This window comes from Lactuca saligna, chromosome 4 (genome assembly GCF_052625555.1).
Source record: "Lactuca saligna cultivar CGN05327 chromosome 4, ASM5262555v1, whole genome shotgun sequence".
In the NCBI taxonomy this organism is placed as follows: domain Eukaryota; kingdom Viridiplantae; phylum Streptophyta; class Magnoliopsida; order Asterales; family Asteraceae; genus Lactuca; species Lactuca saligna.
Genome location: NC_136420.1, coordinates 67,465,816 through 67,482,766, shown reverse-complemented (window position 1 = coordinate 67,482,766; position 16,951 = coordinate 67,465,816). Strand labels below are relative to the sequence as shown.

Genomic DNA, 16,951 nt, shown 5'->3' with positions numbered 1-16,951 from the left:
ATTGGGTTAAGAACTTAGGGTTTTGGACATTAAGCACTTTATAGCCATGCAAAGTCATAAGGTTGGAAACTTTATGACTTAGGACATCATTTTGGGCTTGGATCTGAGTTTTGGATGTAAGAAATTAATGGAATAGGCTCTTAATTGAGTTTTGGGACTGTGTTGAGTATGTTGGGCGTACCTGGTGGTATGCTGCTCCTACGTGGTTAGCACGCCGCTATTGGTCAACATCAGAGTATGTTGGGCATACTCTTGTACTCTATTGGTACGCAGGGAGTACTCCGCTAGGAAGAAATATTGACTTTTGGACCTTGATCGTGGGCTTTGACTTTGACCGGGGTTGACCAAGTGTGACCTAAGGGTATTTTGGGTTATCGGGTTAATTATATTAATTAAGATTGTATTTATTGTTAGTTGGCATGAGGTTATCTAGTTTGGCGGTCCGAGCAGGTATTTGATTATCAGCGGATCGAGGTCAGTTTTCCTCACTGTACTTACAGGTCGAAGGCACCAAGGTCATCCCATTAGATTGATATCCTGTTGTACACTGATATGTTGAGTATGGAATAGATCTGTATGATTATGCTAGTTGTTGATATGTTAGTCTGGTAGATCTGTAGGACTACATGTGATCTTGTCTGCCTTGATTATATGTATATGTTTGTTATCTATTATATGTCAACATGTTGTGTTGGGAGACTCTGATTTTAAAGAATGTTGTGGAAACAATGATTTTGTAAACACTTTTATGAGTAAATGAGTTGTTTTGAAAGGTTTAAATTGTTTGTGATTTTTATGGATGTTACAAATAATAATTTAGTTGTTTTTTTTTCTTTTTTGTTACGGATGGGAGAAAGTTCAAAGTGAGGCCTCTTCATTACTACGACAAGTTGAGATTTTGTCAGAAACTTAACCCTCGAGGATCGAATTGTTTAACTTGTTGGTGCCTTGAAAGAATGTTTGAAACAACTTCAACAAGAAGCATAAGGCCATGGAGATTTGGTTTCCCATACTCCCATAATGTGTAACCTTTCGACAACGGTATGTTGATTATTCCATTTCACACCCTTACAACATTATTATTTAGAAGATAATATTTTCATTTGTTTTTCTAATGATTTTTAACTTAAGGATAGCAGTCGTTGCTCCACTATTTCTATATTTATTTAGTGAGTCTTAGTTTTTCTTTTGTATACATTTTTATGATGTTGACATAAGCAGCATATGTACTATAAAGATTTTTTTCCTCATGTTCAGAGGACCAGATAACTTGGATAAATTGATAAAGTTACAAGAGCACTTCCAGAAGTTGATGCCAGAAAGCTGCTATTGTGAAATTTAGTTGCTACTCGGATCCGGACAAGCCATTCGGTAATTAGCATCCTTGTATGTCTCAACTACACGTTAAATACACAAAGTAGCAACATACATATATTTGTTTGAAATCATAGCCATAAAAGCTCAACTCCACCATCCTCTTTAGAATCATCTATCTATTTGAAATCTTTTGAACTTATGTAATGTTTATCTTTTAATGTGATCCTTTTCCCATATTTAACTACATTCTACTTATACAGTCAAACAAAAAATAAGACCCCCTTGGACCCATACAAAGCATGGGCATCTCCACTAGTTATACTTGAGTAAATCATTTAGATAAATTAAATTGTGGACAAATATCTCAAACAGTCCGATTAACATTTAAAATGTTGAAGTGTCAAGACATATAATTATAAAGATGTATCCAAATAATCAAGACACCAACATTAAATAATACATTACACATACATATTAAATCTAAATAAAACATCTTCTAAAAATTCATATCTTTTCTCCATCTTCAATCTTTTCCTATGTTCATAATCGAACAACTGTCAATATAAATAGATTAGGTTTGAAAAGTCTGGTTAGCATTAATTTGAAGTTATGGTGGTTATTCTATAATACTTTTTTAGTAATTAAATATCCTCTTACTTATTCTTCCTACGCATCCTCCTACCAGTTATAGATGATGACAAGTGTAACAAAAAATAATTAATTTTATTAAATATGATAAGTGTCACACTCTTAGATATGTAGGAAGATGGTAAGAGAATATTTGATTTCTCATATTTTTATATAAAGGGCAATATGGTAATTTGAATCGTTGTTTTCTTTTGGTTATACCAAACACTATACGTACAGTCTATTCAAACCGACCTCGACGGTTTAAAGTGAGTTGTTACTCTAAACTAAGTTAAACATCAACTTTGATCAATTGCAAAAGAGTTCAAAGTGGCTTTAGTCGGTCCTAGCACACCAACTTTAAAATGACTAGTAGCATACTTATGTACACATTTCCTAATGTACTTGTAATCCTAAAATTTGTTTAGGTTTTGATATGGTGCCTCTTGACACCGCCATAAGGTGCATACCCCTTGAACCATCACATTCGTAAAGTTATAATCAAAATAGTCTTGTACAAAATGACATATTGTACTAACTAACTCATATGATATATTAGTTGAAATCCCTTTTCATCTTAATCAATTATACAAAATGATCGGATGACATTACAATCACCAAGATGATCTCTCATGAAAAGTGTTAGATGAAATTGATTATCCAAAGTGATTAAAAAAGATTGTTGGATTTAAGTTGCTCCAAAAAATATTATGGGTCTAATGAATCACGAAAAGAATTAACTTTTCGATAAGTCCTAATTGTTTAGTTAGATTTACAATAAAACATAGAAGCTTTAAGCTTATGATTATAAATTGGACCTGGTGGGTTCAATACCTAAAATTAAATTTTAAGCTAAATGGTAAGGATGAGCATGGGTCGGTTTTTTGCTAAAAACAAACCAAACCATTGAAAGTCAGTTTTTCGGTTTTTAAACCCATATAGGTTCAGTTTTTCTTTTTTTCGTGTTGTGTTTATGGGTTTTCGGTTTTAAGCCTTGGGTTTATGAGCTCCTGTTTTTTTTTTTCTAGTTTTTGGATTCAAACCCAGTGAAAGTACGTTGCGATAAATAGTATTTTATCTACTTTAAATATACTAAAATAAAGAGCACACATTCTATTATTCTAAAAGCATAAAAGAGTTCAAAAGATCAAAGTTTAATACCATTAACAGTTTGTTAAAAATAAACATAAAGTACCGTTAATAGTTTGCGATAAATAGTATTGTATCTTCATCTCTTTCTCGTACTACCATCATAATCCTCATCGACATCAGCTCTACAGAAAGCTCTATAACCAGAATCGATAGAATGAAGCCTAATAGTAAAAATGAAAACAATTTAAAATGTTAGTATGTAAAATATAATAAAAATTAATATACACCTAAAAATTAAAGCATTCCTCATAAAATCCCCTTATTAAACGCGGATTCATACTTTTCTACCGTCTCCAACATCAAAAATGTAGAATTCCATTGTGTATCAACATCTAGGCTTGGTTTCCTTTTACAATCAATCTTCACTTTCTCAACACAATCCTTGAAATTTGCAGCCCTATCAGGAGATGACCTCACATACTTTACAACATTTCGAATCTTTGAGATAGATGAGAATTGTTCCTCTAAACCGTCTCTCACCACAAGATTTATGATATGGGCACAACACCGTAGATGCAAATACTTGCAATCCAAGAAAGAATGAGGTCCCTTGATCATGGCCACTAAATATCTAATTGCCCCATATTTAAATGAAACATTATCCATGGCTACTGTAAACACTCTCTCGATACCCCACTTCTCTCGATACCCCGCTTCTCCAAGCAATTGTAAACTAGCTTCCCAATAGTTTCACCCTGGTGATCTGATTTGCTATCTGATAAAAGTTGAGAATTTTCTTTCTCAAAACCCTTTGATCATCAATCCAATGTACCGTAAGACACATGTAATTAACATTTTGCACAGACGTCCACGTGTCGGTGGTAAGAGACATGGTTTGATTTTTCAAAAGGTCCTTAAGCTTTGACACCTCTTCGTTGTATAACTTTAAACAATCTGTTGCAACATTCCACCTCGATGTTATTTTAAACAAGGGTTGCAAATCCCATGAGTATTCTCTAAACCCCTCATCGTCAACTATACTAAATGGTTGGTTATCTTTGATACACATACGCGCTAAGGATTTCCTACACTTTTCTTGGCTAAAGCTATGAGATTCCAAAGAAGTAGCCCCCCCCCCCCCCCCCCCCCGCCCTAACTTTTTAAAATTCAACGTGGCTTGTTTTTTCGAATCTGTCTTTTTCTTATAAAGAGGTGAGGTTTTACATACGTTGTATAAATGGTTGGCCATTGAACTCGTACTGTTTTGTTTCGAATTTCCTTGCATTATCATCTTACAATGTGTGCATTTTACTTTGTCTTTTCCCACCACTTCTTTGAAATGTCCCCATATGAAGAATACCTTTCGACCACCGGTACCACCCTTCTTTTCTGCATCATTTTTATTATCAGCATTAACATCAATAACCGGATTACCTTGCCGGTTAATCTTACTTTCAACTTCATTACGAGCTCCTTGAGTTGCTTCCATCTACAAAACAAAAGACATGACTACTTAAACTAGTAACATATCAAAACCAAACATACACAAGTCACAAACAAGAATTGTAATGGACATGTTTTTGGAAATCTGATTTTCTGGATTTCCTTTCATGATGTGCATCGTATTTTCTATATATATATACCATCTTATAAAAGGTTTATCTTTGTGGGCCCTCTATAATTTAAGACATTTATCTTAAAAATCAAGGAGATCAATTATGGACATTTGGATCTAAAATGAAGGGTCATGATTTTGATATTTGTAATCCGTGTGAAATTGTTTGAACCAATAGGAAACCACAAAAACAAATACGCGGATCCCTCTAATCCATTCGTGAAATTGTATGGACCTTTCTCATTCCGCCGTTTCCATATCGTGATATCAAAAGATATTCCTCCTCCTCTCTTAATCCATTCGTCGTCTACATCTATCTTGATCCAGTCGCCATTACGCGGATCCTTGGTTTTTTGTTTCGATTTCACGTGATCTCTCCTCCTCCTCTCTTAATCGATTCACCTTCTAAATCTCTCTTAATGTAGTCGCCATTACACGGATCCTTGGTTTTTTGTTTCGATTTCACTTGCTAGGGTTTATACAATCTCGAAGTTTTTGAAGATCGTGTGGAACAAAAGATTGAAAGGTTCGTTTTTTTTTTTTTTTTGATAACTTGGTTTGGTTTTTGAGTTTTCTTTTCCAGAATTTTGAACGAACGACATTAGCTACAAAAAATCGTGAAAATCCCCTATGGTTTGTCCTGTGCTAACCGATTTTGCTTGTTTGTTTCGATGTCATGTGTTAGGGTTAATACAATCCCAAGGTTTTCGAAGACTTCGCTGAACAAACGATTGAAAGGTTCGTTTTTTATAACTTGTTTCGGTTTTTGGGTTTTGTTCTCCATAATTAGTCACAAAAAAATCGCCAAAATACCCTACGGTTTGTCCTGTGCTAACCAATTTTGCTTGTTTGTTTCGATTTCATGTCTTAGGGTTAATACAATCCCAAGGTTTTGAAAGATTATGCTGAACAAACTATAGAAAGGTTCGTTTGTTTATAACATGTTTCGTTTTTGAGTTTTGATCTCCATAATTCAAAAAGATCGCCAAAACCGCCTACCTTTTATCTTGTTTTAACAGATTTTGGTGTTGCTTGCGATTCCATGTCATAGGGCTCATAATTTTGAGGTTTTTCGATCATGCAGTACATACTAGAGAAAGGTCCGTTTTTGTTTAAAGGATAGAAAGGTTCCTTTTTTTATAACTTGTTTTGGTTTTTGAGTTTTGTTCTCCATAATTCTTTTGTCTTGTTTTAACGATTTTGGTGTTGTTTGCGATTCCATGTGCTAGGGCTCACAATCTTGAGGTTTTCGATCGTGCAGTACAAACAGGAGAAAGGTTTGTTTTTGTTTCTAACTTGGTTTGATTTTTCAGTTTTCTTCTCCATAATAATGAACAAACTCCATTAGCCACAAAAATCGTTTTTTTTTTCAGGTCAAAAAAACTGGAACGGTGCATCCCATGGATGTTGAATGAAACTCCAATTTTACTTTGTGTTTTAGAATATTACCAGGTTATATTTCTGTTGCGTTTTTATTTGTTCAACGAACCATTTCAACATTTTCGTTTTCTATCTATTTACACATAAAAATTCTGATTTTGTGATTTTTTATTCTATTGTATATATGAAATGCAAGCAGATCAAGAAGGAATGCTATCAGATTTGCACCAACTAACTTTTATGTTATTTAGGTATAATTATTGGTGTTTATTTAACTTCAATTAAACTTTCATGTTATATATATTCATGGTTAACTCATAGTTTATGTTTTTTTTTTTTCAGATCCGATGAAAGGGTGTGATTAATTGTTTAATAAATACTTATTGAAGGTAGTTGATATTTTTCTAAACTCTTCATATACTTGGTGAGGTTTTTTTCTATATGATATCATTATAGAATTTAAAGTTTTAATTAAATCAAATGTTTATGAAACTTTTTTAGCCTTAGAAATTGCATTATACTTTTATTTAAATATATATGATTATATTTTGTTTTAAAATTTTATTTACCAAATAGGTGTAGTTTTAAAAATATTTATCAAATAAGTGTAGTTTCAAAGTTTATATTTTTTCTAAAACTTTCAGGCTTTTATTCTATTTTCATATATTTTAATATTTTTCTTTTGACCTTTTTAAAACTTTTTGATATTAATTTTTTATGTGAAAATAGATCAACATACTAGAATGGTATGGTAATTTGGCAAATTTTAAAGTTAAATGTAGTGACACAAACTTTGTTTTACATTACCAAATTATTTTAAGAAATGGGGTTTATAAAAAAAATGATAAAAATAGCAATTTTTTATAAAAAGAGAGGTCAAAAAATATTTAAAAGAAAAAAAGTAAAAAGAAAATGAAAGTTTAAAAATATAAAATTTTAAAACTACATTTGTTTGGTAAATATTTTTGAGTCTACACCTATTTGGTAAATAAAAATTTACAACACACCTATTTAGTCAAAAACTCGATCATATTTATTCCTTTGTAAAACACAAAGTAAGAAATATCATCATACTTTATATGGCACCTTTATTTGATATAAAGAAAAAAAAATGAAACCTTTTTATGAAAGGTATATAATGACATCCTACTGTATGGTATATGTATGTGATCATGTGTGTATGTAAAAGAATAATGCAATTATAAAGATTTTATTACAAGCATTAGTATTTCTTTTTTAAAGAGTTATAAATAGCATCATACTCGCATTGAATCTCTTTATAGCATCCTATTTTTCATGTTTATTTAAATACAAAGCATGAAATAGGATCATACTTTCTTTTATTCATGCTTTATAATGCACTACTTTTATTTAACTAAAATGAAATTAAGAAGCTTTAAGGCAACAATTAAAGTTAGATTATATTTATATGATGCACTATTTGATCCTATATTGTGTTTTGTAAATACAAACTTTCATTGATTCCTTTTTTTAGTGTTGTTTTCTAATATATTTGAAATACAAAGAATGAAATAACATCATAATTTCTTTGATCCAATTTTTATAATGCATTTTTTTTTTCTCATTGAAATGAAAGTAAGATACTCTTAAGTCAACAATTAAATTACAATGTAAATATGTATACAATTCATGATTGTTTTATGATGACTTATATTTTACCTTTTTTTTGCTAGGCACAAGTTTTTGATGTGTTTGGACAACCTTCAAAATTAGTAGGGGTAGAAATATGATTTTTTTTCTATTATGTAATCCGTTCATAAGTGTGTAATTGTATGTATGTATGTTAAAGTAAGGTTAAATGATAAAGAAATCGTGAAAGTACCTTGTTATTTCCCAGTTTTTAAAATACAAAGTAGGAAATAACATCGTACTTTCAAAGATTTCTATATTATGGGATCCTACTTTTTTATGCTTTTCTTTCTTACGAAAATAAGTTGCTATTCATAATTATGTCGGCATTGAAGTACAATGATATTTCTTGCGCTTCCTTGTAAGGAATAAGAAATATCATCTTATTTTAATTGATTCGATTATAATATAACCAAAAATTGAAATTATGATGCTATTTCTTGCATTGTAAACATTGATGATACAAGTTTTGTATAATAATATCATATTTTCTCACTTTTTATTGTCATAACATTCTAAATTTATCTATATTCTATATGTTTTTGAATGTGTTAATGTTAAAGTTGGATGCTTTATTATTATTAAAGAATAGAATAAAAAAATTAATGCATATCATAAATGTTAATGTACATTTTTTATATTTTGTGTTTATGTGAAAGTGAGAATTTATAATAACGAATAAAATAAAACAAATAAAGGAATTTCGTTTTTTTTTAAACACAAATTGATTGCATGTGAAAAAAAAAATATTTTTCTGATTGTAAAATATTTTGTTAGGTACAAATGTTGTCAGTAATAGTATTGTTGGTTGCATAGTATTGTTAACTGTGAAAAGTAATAGTATTGTTGACTGTGTAAAGTAGGAAAAACCAATGTCAAAAACATTAAATTAATAGGTAAATAGGTTGTTATAAATAGTATTTTTCAAACTGTCTAAAATACTGTTTATTTGTCAGAAAACAGCAATTTATAGACTCTTAAAAAAAGGCTTATAGATTGTAAAAAAACTGTTTAATAGACAAAAAAAATTGTTCAAAATCAGTACTAGCAAAAGATTCCAAAAGGAAAACCTATATAAATATGTTCATTGGTTGATAAACAAATTGTAGAAGCTTGAGTTTTAGAAAAAAGGTATGCTTCCTTTTCTTTCTGTTGTATTTTGATATACAAAAATTAAATCGCAATTATTATTTTTAAATGAGTGATGTGTTTTGATTTTTATTTCATTTACCTAGCAACAAATTTTTAGTGTATGCTTTAGAGTAACATTTACAATTTTGTTTAAATTTGATTAATTTCTATTTTTAATATAAAGTGATGTGTATTGATTTTTTTGTCATTTACCTAGCAACAAGTTTTTAGTATATACTTTAAAGTAACACGTACAATTTTGTTTAGATTTGATTTGTTTTTTAACAATTTATTTTTGTTTTAATCATGTCTATGATACAGGGCGGTGCTTACTTTTGACTTGTGTCCAAAATAGAGGTAAATTAAAAGTATTTCAATTTACATTATTCATCTTATTTAAATATCATTATCATTTTTTTGCTATATGTTTTACTCTATTATATTTTAATATAATATTAGTTATTCCTATGTGTAAAACTTGATAATATTATGTAGTTTCTTTTATTTACATGTTTTATTTTGTTTACATATCATTATCTTTTTTTTTTGCTACATGTTATACTCTATATAATTTCTTTTATATTTATTTATTATAACAAATGTAAATCATTTAAAATATAAGTATAAACCGTTTAAAGATATGGATATAAAAGTGGATGCAAATTTATACAAGACCAAATGTAAGAAATAGAGATACTAATAGTATAATATTTATAGAAATATATTATATGAATAGTTATTATTTTTATTGGTTTTAGTTTAATATGTTGTTATTAAAATATAATGAAGAATAAAATTTTGTAGCATTTATGATATCAAATTAGGTTTGTCAAAACTTTTAACATTGTAAATGAAAGTCTAAAATATTATATATCTATATTTTCTATTGTTTATTTTAATAATTATAAATACAATATTTATTGTTATGAACATTTTGAATTTTTTTAATATTTAAATTAATATTGTAAATGAAATTTTGAAATATTTTATATTTGTATTTTCTATTGTTTATTTTAATAATTATAGATACAATATTTATTGTGATGAACATTATGAATCTTTTTAATATTTAAATTAATAATATTGTTATCAATTATTTAACTTTTACATTTTATTTTAAATTTTGTAGAAAATGGATATGTATTTCAATGTTAACTCTTTTCGGTCACTCAATAGTCCATATGTATGGTATAATTTCGCTTGCGTTCGGATTGATTTTGTTTGGGTGGATACAAGGGAAAGTAAAGTAATTATGCTTGTAGTTGACCAAAATGTAAGTTCCAAATATATAATGCTTAATTTCACCATATAAAGAGTTTTTCTATTACTATTTTTTAACAATTTTTTTATTAACTAGAGAGAAAAAATGGTGGTAGTTGTACCTAGCTCTTTAATAGGAAGATACCTATAAAGAGGTATGGAAGGCCGCTTATATTCTATAAATCATTTTAAACTCAATTCCACTCCCGATGACTTCCCCAAGTATGAAGGATACAACTTTGTTGATGATCAATATGTCATAATTGTCAACCAAGCTACACGATTCACTCTAGTTGAGCCGGTCATTGAAAATCATTTTCCGACTTATCCATTGGTTAAGTCTATTGAATATCTGGTGAGAAATCCACGTCAACGAAATCTGATCGGTAATTCTTAAATAGTTATTACAATATAATATTTAACTCATTTTTTTAAAAAATAACTAAAATTTGTTTTACTTAAATGGTGGTTTAGATGTTGTTGGCAAAGTTATTGATGGACGTCTTTTACACCATGATTGTGCGATTGATTTACTTCTTCAAGATCAATCATAAGTTTTTGTATTATTATTATCATTATTATTATTAAGATTTTAATTATAAGTACTATTAAAATTAATATTTCAAATTATTATAGTGGCTATGTAATTCAGTTGATTTTGAATGATGGTCCTGAAGCCTTACCTTTTAAACTCGCACGATCAATTCAAGAGAAATGGATCATATATGTATCTCGTGTTAAATATCGAAGCCGAGGGGGGAGTAAGTATAAACTTGTCAATTAAAATCATTTAACAAATTAATTATTTTTATTATCCATATGAAGTATTAATGTATAAAAATTAATTTCAGTGAACTTTTTGGATTCTACATCCATTTCGAGGGTTGCATTTGAGCCGGTTATGGCAAAAGCAAATGCTATTAGGGCGATTTGTGGATGATATAATTATATATTTCAATTTAAAAATACACAACCTAAGAACGTTGTTGGTGGTTTGTTTATGTAAGAATATTGGATATTGGTATTTTGTTGTTGTAACCTTAATATATCTATTATGTTGCAATTTATTATCTTTGATCTATATTATTCAAGTATTGAACAAATTTATGTATTGAGTTAGTAGATATAATATTTTTTTTATTTATGTTTTATAAACTTATAGTGTGAAATAGGGACCCAAGATAGTGAAAATGAAAATGAAGATTTGACGCAAATTTCTTTAGATATCGAAAAAGGTATGCATAATATATTAATGATAATCTTATATTGTTTTTTCTTAATTTGAACTAAAAAACTTATAAGAAAAAGGATTGTATTATTAATATTATTGCAGAAAGAAGAAAACGATACAACAAAGAATATTGGAAAACACGATTTACGCAAAACAAAAAGCAAAAGGTTGTTATTTGCGAGGAACCCCAAATAGTGCAGAAAAACGAAAAAAAAAGCTAATCGCGAATATTATGTACGAATTAAGAGCAAACAACAATTAGAAAAGGTACCATTACAAAACTTGGAAAACCAATGTAGTGGTGGAATAATGCTATCCGCAAATAACCATTCAACCTCACACGGTACTCGAGCCAGAGACAAAGAAAATATTATGCCACTTAGTAAGGATAAAGCTGCTCAAAATAGGAAAGATACTAACAAAAAGTATTATGAACGCAACAAAGAAAAAAGGAGAATGCTTGAAAGTGATCACCAACAATGAAACAATGAAAGTATATTTGCTACTGCAGAGGTCATTCACAAACATCATGTTATATGTGCTGAAGAAAACAACCAAATATATACGGGGTTAACACACGAAACATTAGATGGTTAGTCCTAATTTAATTCTACAACAAATTTTAGTATAAACCATCATTATTTAAAATGAACAATTACATTTTTTTATCTTTAATTTAAAAGAGATGTGTTTTCATATATTATAGAAGTTGGAGGTTCTAGCGAGGTCCATGTCAATCACGTAATTCCAGATGACATTCTTCTTGAGGATCCATACCATTCTATTTTCGATGGTATCCCTGAAGTACACTCTATTTTGGAGGGAAGTAATATATGTGTTCATTGTGGAGCCAAACGGTTCAAAAATGAATTCGCTACTTTTTGTTGCATGAGTGGGAAAACAAAGTTGGCATCTTCCAAAATTCCTGATGAGTTATATCGTCTTTTTACATCAGAAGAGGAGTTAAGCAAAATATTTAGAGATACTATACGTGCTTACAATACAAACTTTTATTTCACATCCATGGGAGTAGAGTTGGATGATGATTTGAGCAATATGAAATCCGGAGTATATACATTTCGTGCGAACGGAGCAATATATCACAGAATTGATCAGTTAGTACCGAGGGATGGCTTACCTAGGTACTTACAATTATATTTCTATGATTCCGAAACCGACTTTACACATAGACTTCAATGGCCAAATATTGATCGAAAGATCATTCAAGTGTTGGTGGGCGTTCTTTCAATAAACCCGTATGCTACAACGTTTCGAAGCCTTCGTGAGCTAGGACCTCTCGATAACTACAAAGTCACTTTGAACGCATCAGTGGAAACTTGACCAAAGGGTATACAATCGGCCGACCACATCTGAGGTTTGGATAATAATTATTTCTCTTAATTTCAAGTCATATCAGTTATCGTATTACATATTCACCATACTAAAAACACAAATTATATAGGTTGCTAGTATTTGGGTACAAGGTAATGACAACATAACAACATATAAAAGAAGCATTGTTGTATATGGGAGATCTGACTATAGTACACAAATTCAACCTTACTAAGGTTTTATGATCCTTTGTCTTATCCATTATTCTTTCCTAATGGTGAGTCTGGTTGGCATGCAAAAATAGCAAGGGATGGGGTGTCCATCAATGAAGTTGTGGGTAATGAAGAAAATATTGTGGATGATTTAGAAGGTACATACATTTTTGAAATATGAAAATGAATGATTTCGGTAAAAATATACATAAATACAAAATTTACAAGTTTCTAACATTACCCTTATGTAGGGGCTAAGTCAAAGAAGGGTAGGAATACCGTAATAATACGTGAGTACTACTGTTACAAATTCTAGATTCATTCATCTAAAAATTTAATTCTATTGGGAAGAAGATTACTACAACAATTTGTGGTAGATATCTACATAAAGATCGAGACTTCACGCTTGCTTTTTTGTAAGCTAAACCAAAAGAAGATAAGATCTGACCTTTACCAAGGAATTGTTGATTGTGTCAATGCTGGTGAAGTTGAACCAAGTAGAGTCGGCCAACGGATAGTCTTACCTGCATCTTTCATCGGTGGACCACGTGACATGCGACGAAGGTTCCTAGATGCAATGACGTTAGTTCAAGATGACGGAAAGCCTGATATATTCCTTACAGTAACATGCAATCCAAACCGGCCAGAAATTGTTGATGATTTGAAACCCGGGCAAAGTGCACAAGATCGACCAGACCTTATATCAAGAGTGTTTCGTGCAAAATTAGAGGATCTAAAGGACCAACATCTAAAGCATCATATCCTGGGTGTGGTTCGAGCATATGTTTATGTGGTGGAGTTTCAAAAGCATGGTTTGCTACATGCACATTTCCTCTTGATAATGAGACCAGAACACAAGATGACAAATGCTGACCATTATGACAAAATGGTGTGTGCTGAACTTCCAGATCCGAAAAAGTATCCCAAAATGCACGAAATTGTTGTGAAGCACATGATGCACGGTCCTTGTGGTCATTTACGAGAAACCAGTCCATGTATGCAAGGAGAGCCAAAACAATGTCAGTGGAGATATCCTAGACAATTTAATGAAGCGACGACACAAGGAGAAGACTCATATCCATTATATAGGAGGAGAAACAATGGGATAGAGGTCAACGTACGAGGAAATACACTTGATAACAGATGGGTGGTACCATATAACCCGAAGTTGTTAATGATGTTCAATTGCCACATAAATGTCGAGGTTTGCTTAAGCATAAAATCTGTGAAATATGCTTTTAAATACGTTTACAAGGGACATGCCAAACAAGTTGTCCACATTGATCAAGATGGAGCGGAACCCATCATCAATGAGATTAAAAGATATCAAGATGCACGTTACGTCTCACCCCCTGAGGCAATATGGAGGATTTTTAGCTTTGCGCTTTCTCAAATCCACCCTTTCGTCATGTCTTTTCATCTTCATCTCCCGAACCAACAATTGGTTAGATTCTCAAATAATGATTCAATGATTGATATTGTGGATAGGGAGAAAGATAAGAGTTCAATGTTGATTGCATTTTTTGACATGAATAAAATGGATAAGATTCCGAGGCAATATCTATATAAAGAATTCCCAAGATACTTTACATGGAATTCAACCAAACGTTGTTGGAAGCAAAGGAAAAAAGGAGCAATGAGAGGCCGATTGGTTTCTGCTAACCCTGCCGAAGGAGAGAGATACTACCTACGGGTACTTCTATCACATGTTAGAGGGCTAACATCCTTTGAAGATCTTTACACGGTGAACAACGTGTTACATCCAACATTTCGTAAAGCTGCTCTTGAGAGAGGGTTAATAGAGACCGATGATAACCTATCTCAATGTCTTACGGAGGCTTCGTTATATCAATTTCCAGGTGCTCTTAGAAGGTTATTTGCAACAATACTCATTTATTGCGACACCGGAGATGTTCGCAAGTTATGGGATGACCACTATAATTCACTTTCTGAAGATTATATGCGACAATGTGAAAGTGTTGAGCGAGTTCAAACAATGGTTCTTATGGATATCTCTATAATTTTGCAATCTATGGGTAAGCATCTCAATGAGTTTGATCTTCCTATGGTAAATACAAACATCAATTTGGAATCTGGATTTTATCGCGAGGTCCAAGAGGAGTACTCCATCGTTGTGGATGATAAACACCTTCGTGCAAAAGATTCTCTCAATACCGACCAAAAAAATGCATATGATGAGATCATGACCCACGTTAATCAGAATCATCCGGGTGTGTTTTTTATAGATGGTCCTGGTGGAATTGGAAAAACATTTTTGTACAAAGCCTTACTTGCCGAGGTTCGTTCCCATGGTCATATTGCACTTGCGACAGCTTCATCCGGTGCTGCGACTAATAATATGCCGGGGGGGGGGGGGGGGGAGAACATCTCACTCACGGTTTAAGATTCTGATAAATCTTGATAATAACTCAATGTGCAAAATCAACCAGCAAAGTGGGGTTACTCAACTACTTTGTTTGGCCAAAATAATCATATGGGATGAAGCATCAATGGCGAATAGGCAAGCAGTAGAGGCGGTGGATCGAACGATGCAAGACATTACAAAGGTGAGCCTCCTTTTTGGTGGAAAGATAATGATCTTGGGAGGCGATTTTAGACAGGTGTTACTAGTAATCAGACGTGGTACTAGAGCACAGATTGTAGACGCCAGTTTGAGGATGTCACCTCTTTGGTCTTTGATTAAAAAAATACGTTTAACTATAAATATGAGAGCACTGGCCGATCCATGGTTTTCAGATTTTTTGATACAAATTGGCAACGGAGATGAAGAAACCATCGATGAAAGTTTTGTCTGAATACCTGATGATATGTGCATTCCTTACACCGACCAAGACAAATCAAAAGACGAGTTGATTAATGCAATCTTTCCTTCTTTGCACATCAATGGAGGCTCTTCAGAGTATATTATTTCCACGGCGATACTATCAACAAAAAATGAAAGTGTTGATGAAATTAATGATCAACTGATTGATAGGTTATGTGGAGAGGAGAGGATTTACTATAGTTTTGATGAGGCAGAAGATGATAAGAACAATTTCTATCCGATGGAAATTCTTAAACTCTATAAATATCAGTGATTTACCTCCTCATTACCTTCGACTCAAAACTAGATGCCCTATAATACTGTTAAGGAATATTGATACTTCGAATGGTTTATGTAATGGCAGAAGATTGATATGCAGAGGTTTTCAGATGAACGTGATCGATGCGGAAATAGCGGTTGGCCTTCATGCCGGAAAACGAGTTTTTTTTACCAAGAATTCCTCTTTGTCCATCCGATAATGATATGTTTCCATTCAAATTGACAAGAAAATAGTTTCCAATTCGGCTTAGCTTTGCTATGACAATCAATAAAGCTCAAGGTCAAACAATTCCAAACGTTGGTGTTTATCTACCAGAGTCAGTATTCTCGCATCGGTAACTTTATGTGGCGCTTTCTAGAGGGATATCCCGTGAGAATACAAAGATCTTAGTGAAACCTACAAAAGAATTTCAGGGAAGAGGAATTTACACATCAAATGTAGTGTATCAAGAAGTTTTGCGTGATATATAAGATCAAATTTTGTATAAACCTTATCGATATATATATATATATATATATATATATATATATATATATATATATATATATATATATATATATATATATATATTAAAATAGTAACATGTTGGTACCCCACTAGTATATATATATATATATATATATATATATATATATATATATATATATATATATATATATATATATATTCATTATTCAATACGTTATACCAGTAATGTTTTGAAAGTTCTAAAAAGGTAAAAAAAACAATGATCAGTAGGGTTGTAGTTTACACGTTTGGCTAAAGCTCTAAATTTAGTTAACAAATTGCTACCACTTATTAAATTTTATAAGTTATGATGAGGTTAGTCGATTTCAAAATCATCGTATATACAATGGAAAAAAAATTATAAGACATAAAATACAAACTTGATTACTTAACAAATTCCTGAACAGTTGATGTCTTAAAGACTAAAGATGATGACATAGTACCAGAAACAGTAACTGCGATTCATAGTATCAAACATTGTAACAAACATAAA

General features: G+C 31.2%; 1 protein-coding gene and 2 long non-coding RNA genes across 3 annotated transcripts; all 3 read left to right on the top strand.

Annotated features, from left to right (window-relative positions):
- Positions 1-4,966: 4,966 nt before the first annotated feature.
- On the top strand, positions 4,967-5,562 carry LOC145038593 (uncharacterized). The gene is made up of 3 exons (XR_013679452.1): positions 4,967-5,177; positions 5,337-5,389; positions 5,523-5,562. It is a non-coding gene; the product is annotated as an uncharacterized LOC145038593 (long non-coding RNA).
- A 106-nt stretch (positions 5,563-5,668) lies between these two features.
- LOC145038718 (uncharacterized) lies at positions 5,669-6,460 on the top strand. The gene is made up of 5 exons (XR_013679512.1): positions 5,669-5,751; positions 5,881-5,928; positions 6,025-6,103; positions 6,231-6,282; positions 6,374-6,460. It is a non-coding gene; the product is annotated as an uncharacterized LOC145038718 (long non-coding RNA).
- A 6,964-nt stretch (positions 6,461-13,424) lies between these two features.
- On the top strand, positions 13,425-15,663 carry LOC145039717 (uncharacterized). The gene is made up of 2 exons (XM_078987735.1): positions 13,425-15,146; positions 15,298-15,663. The coding sequence occupies exons 1-2, from the start codon at positions 13,425-13,427 to the stop codon at positions 15,661-15,663; spliced, it is 2,088 nt and encodes a 695-aa protein (XP_078843861.1).
- The last annotated feature ends 1,288 nt before the right edge of the window (positions 15,664-16,951 follow it).

Coding starts and splice junctions, on each gene's coding strand:
- LOC145039717 (XM_078987735.1), top strand. CDS start 13,425: ATGACGTTAGTTCAAGATGACGGAAAGCCTGATATATTCCTTACAGTA. Junction 15,147..15,297: donor ACAAAGCCTTACTTGCCGAG/GTTCGTTCCCAT, acceptor AAAATCAACCAG/CAAAGTGGGGTTACTCAACT.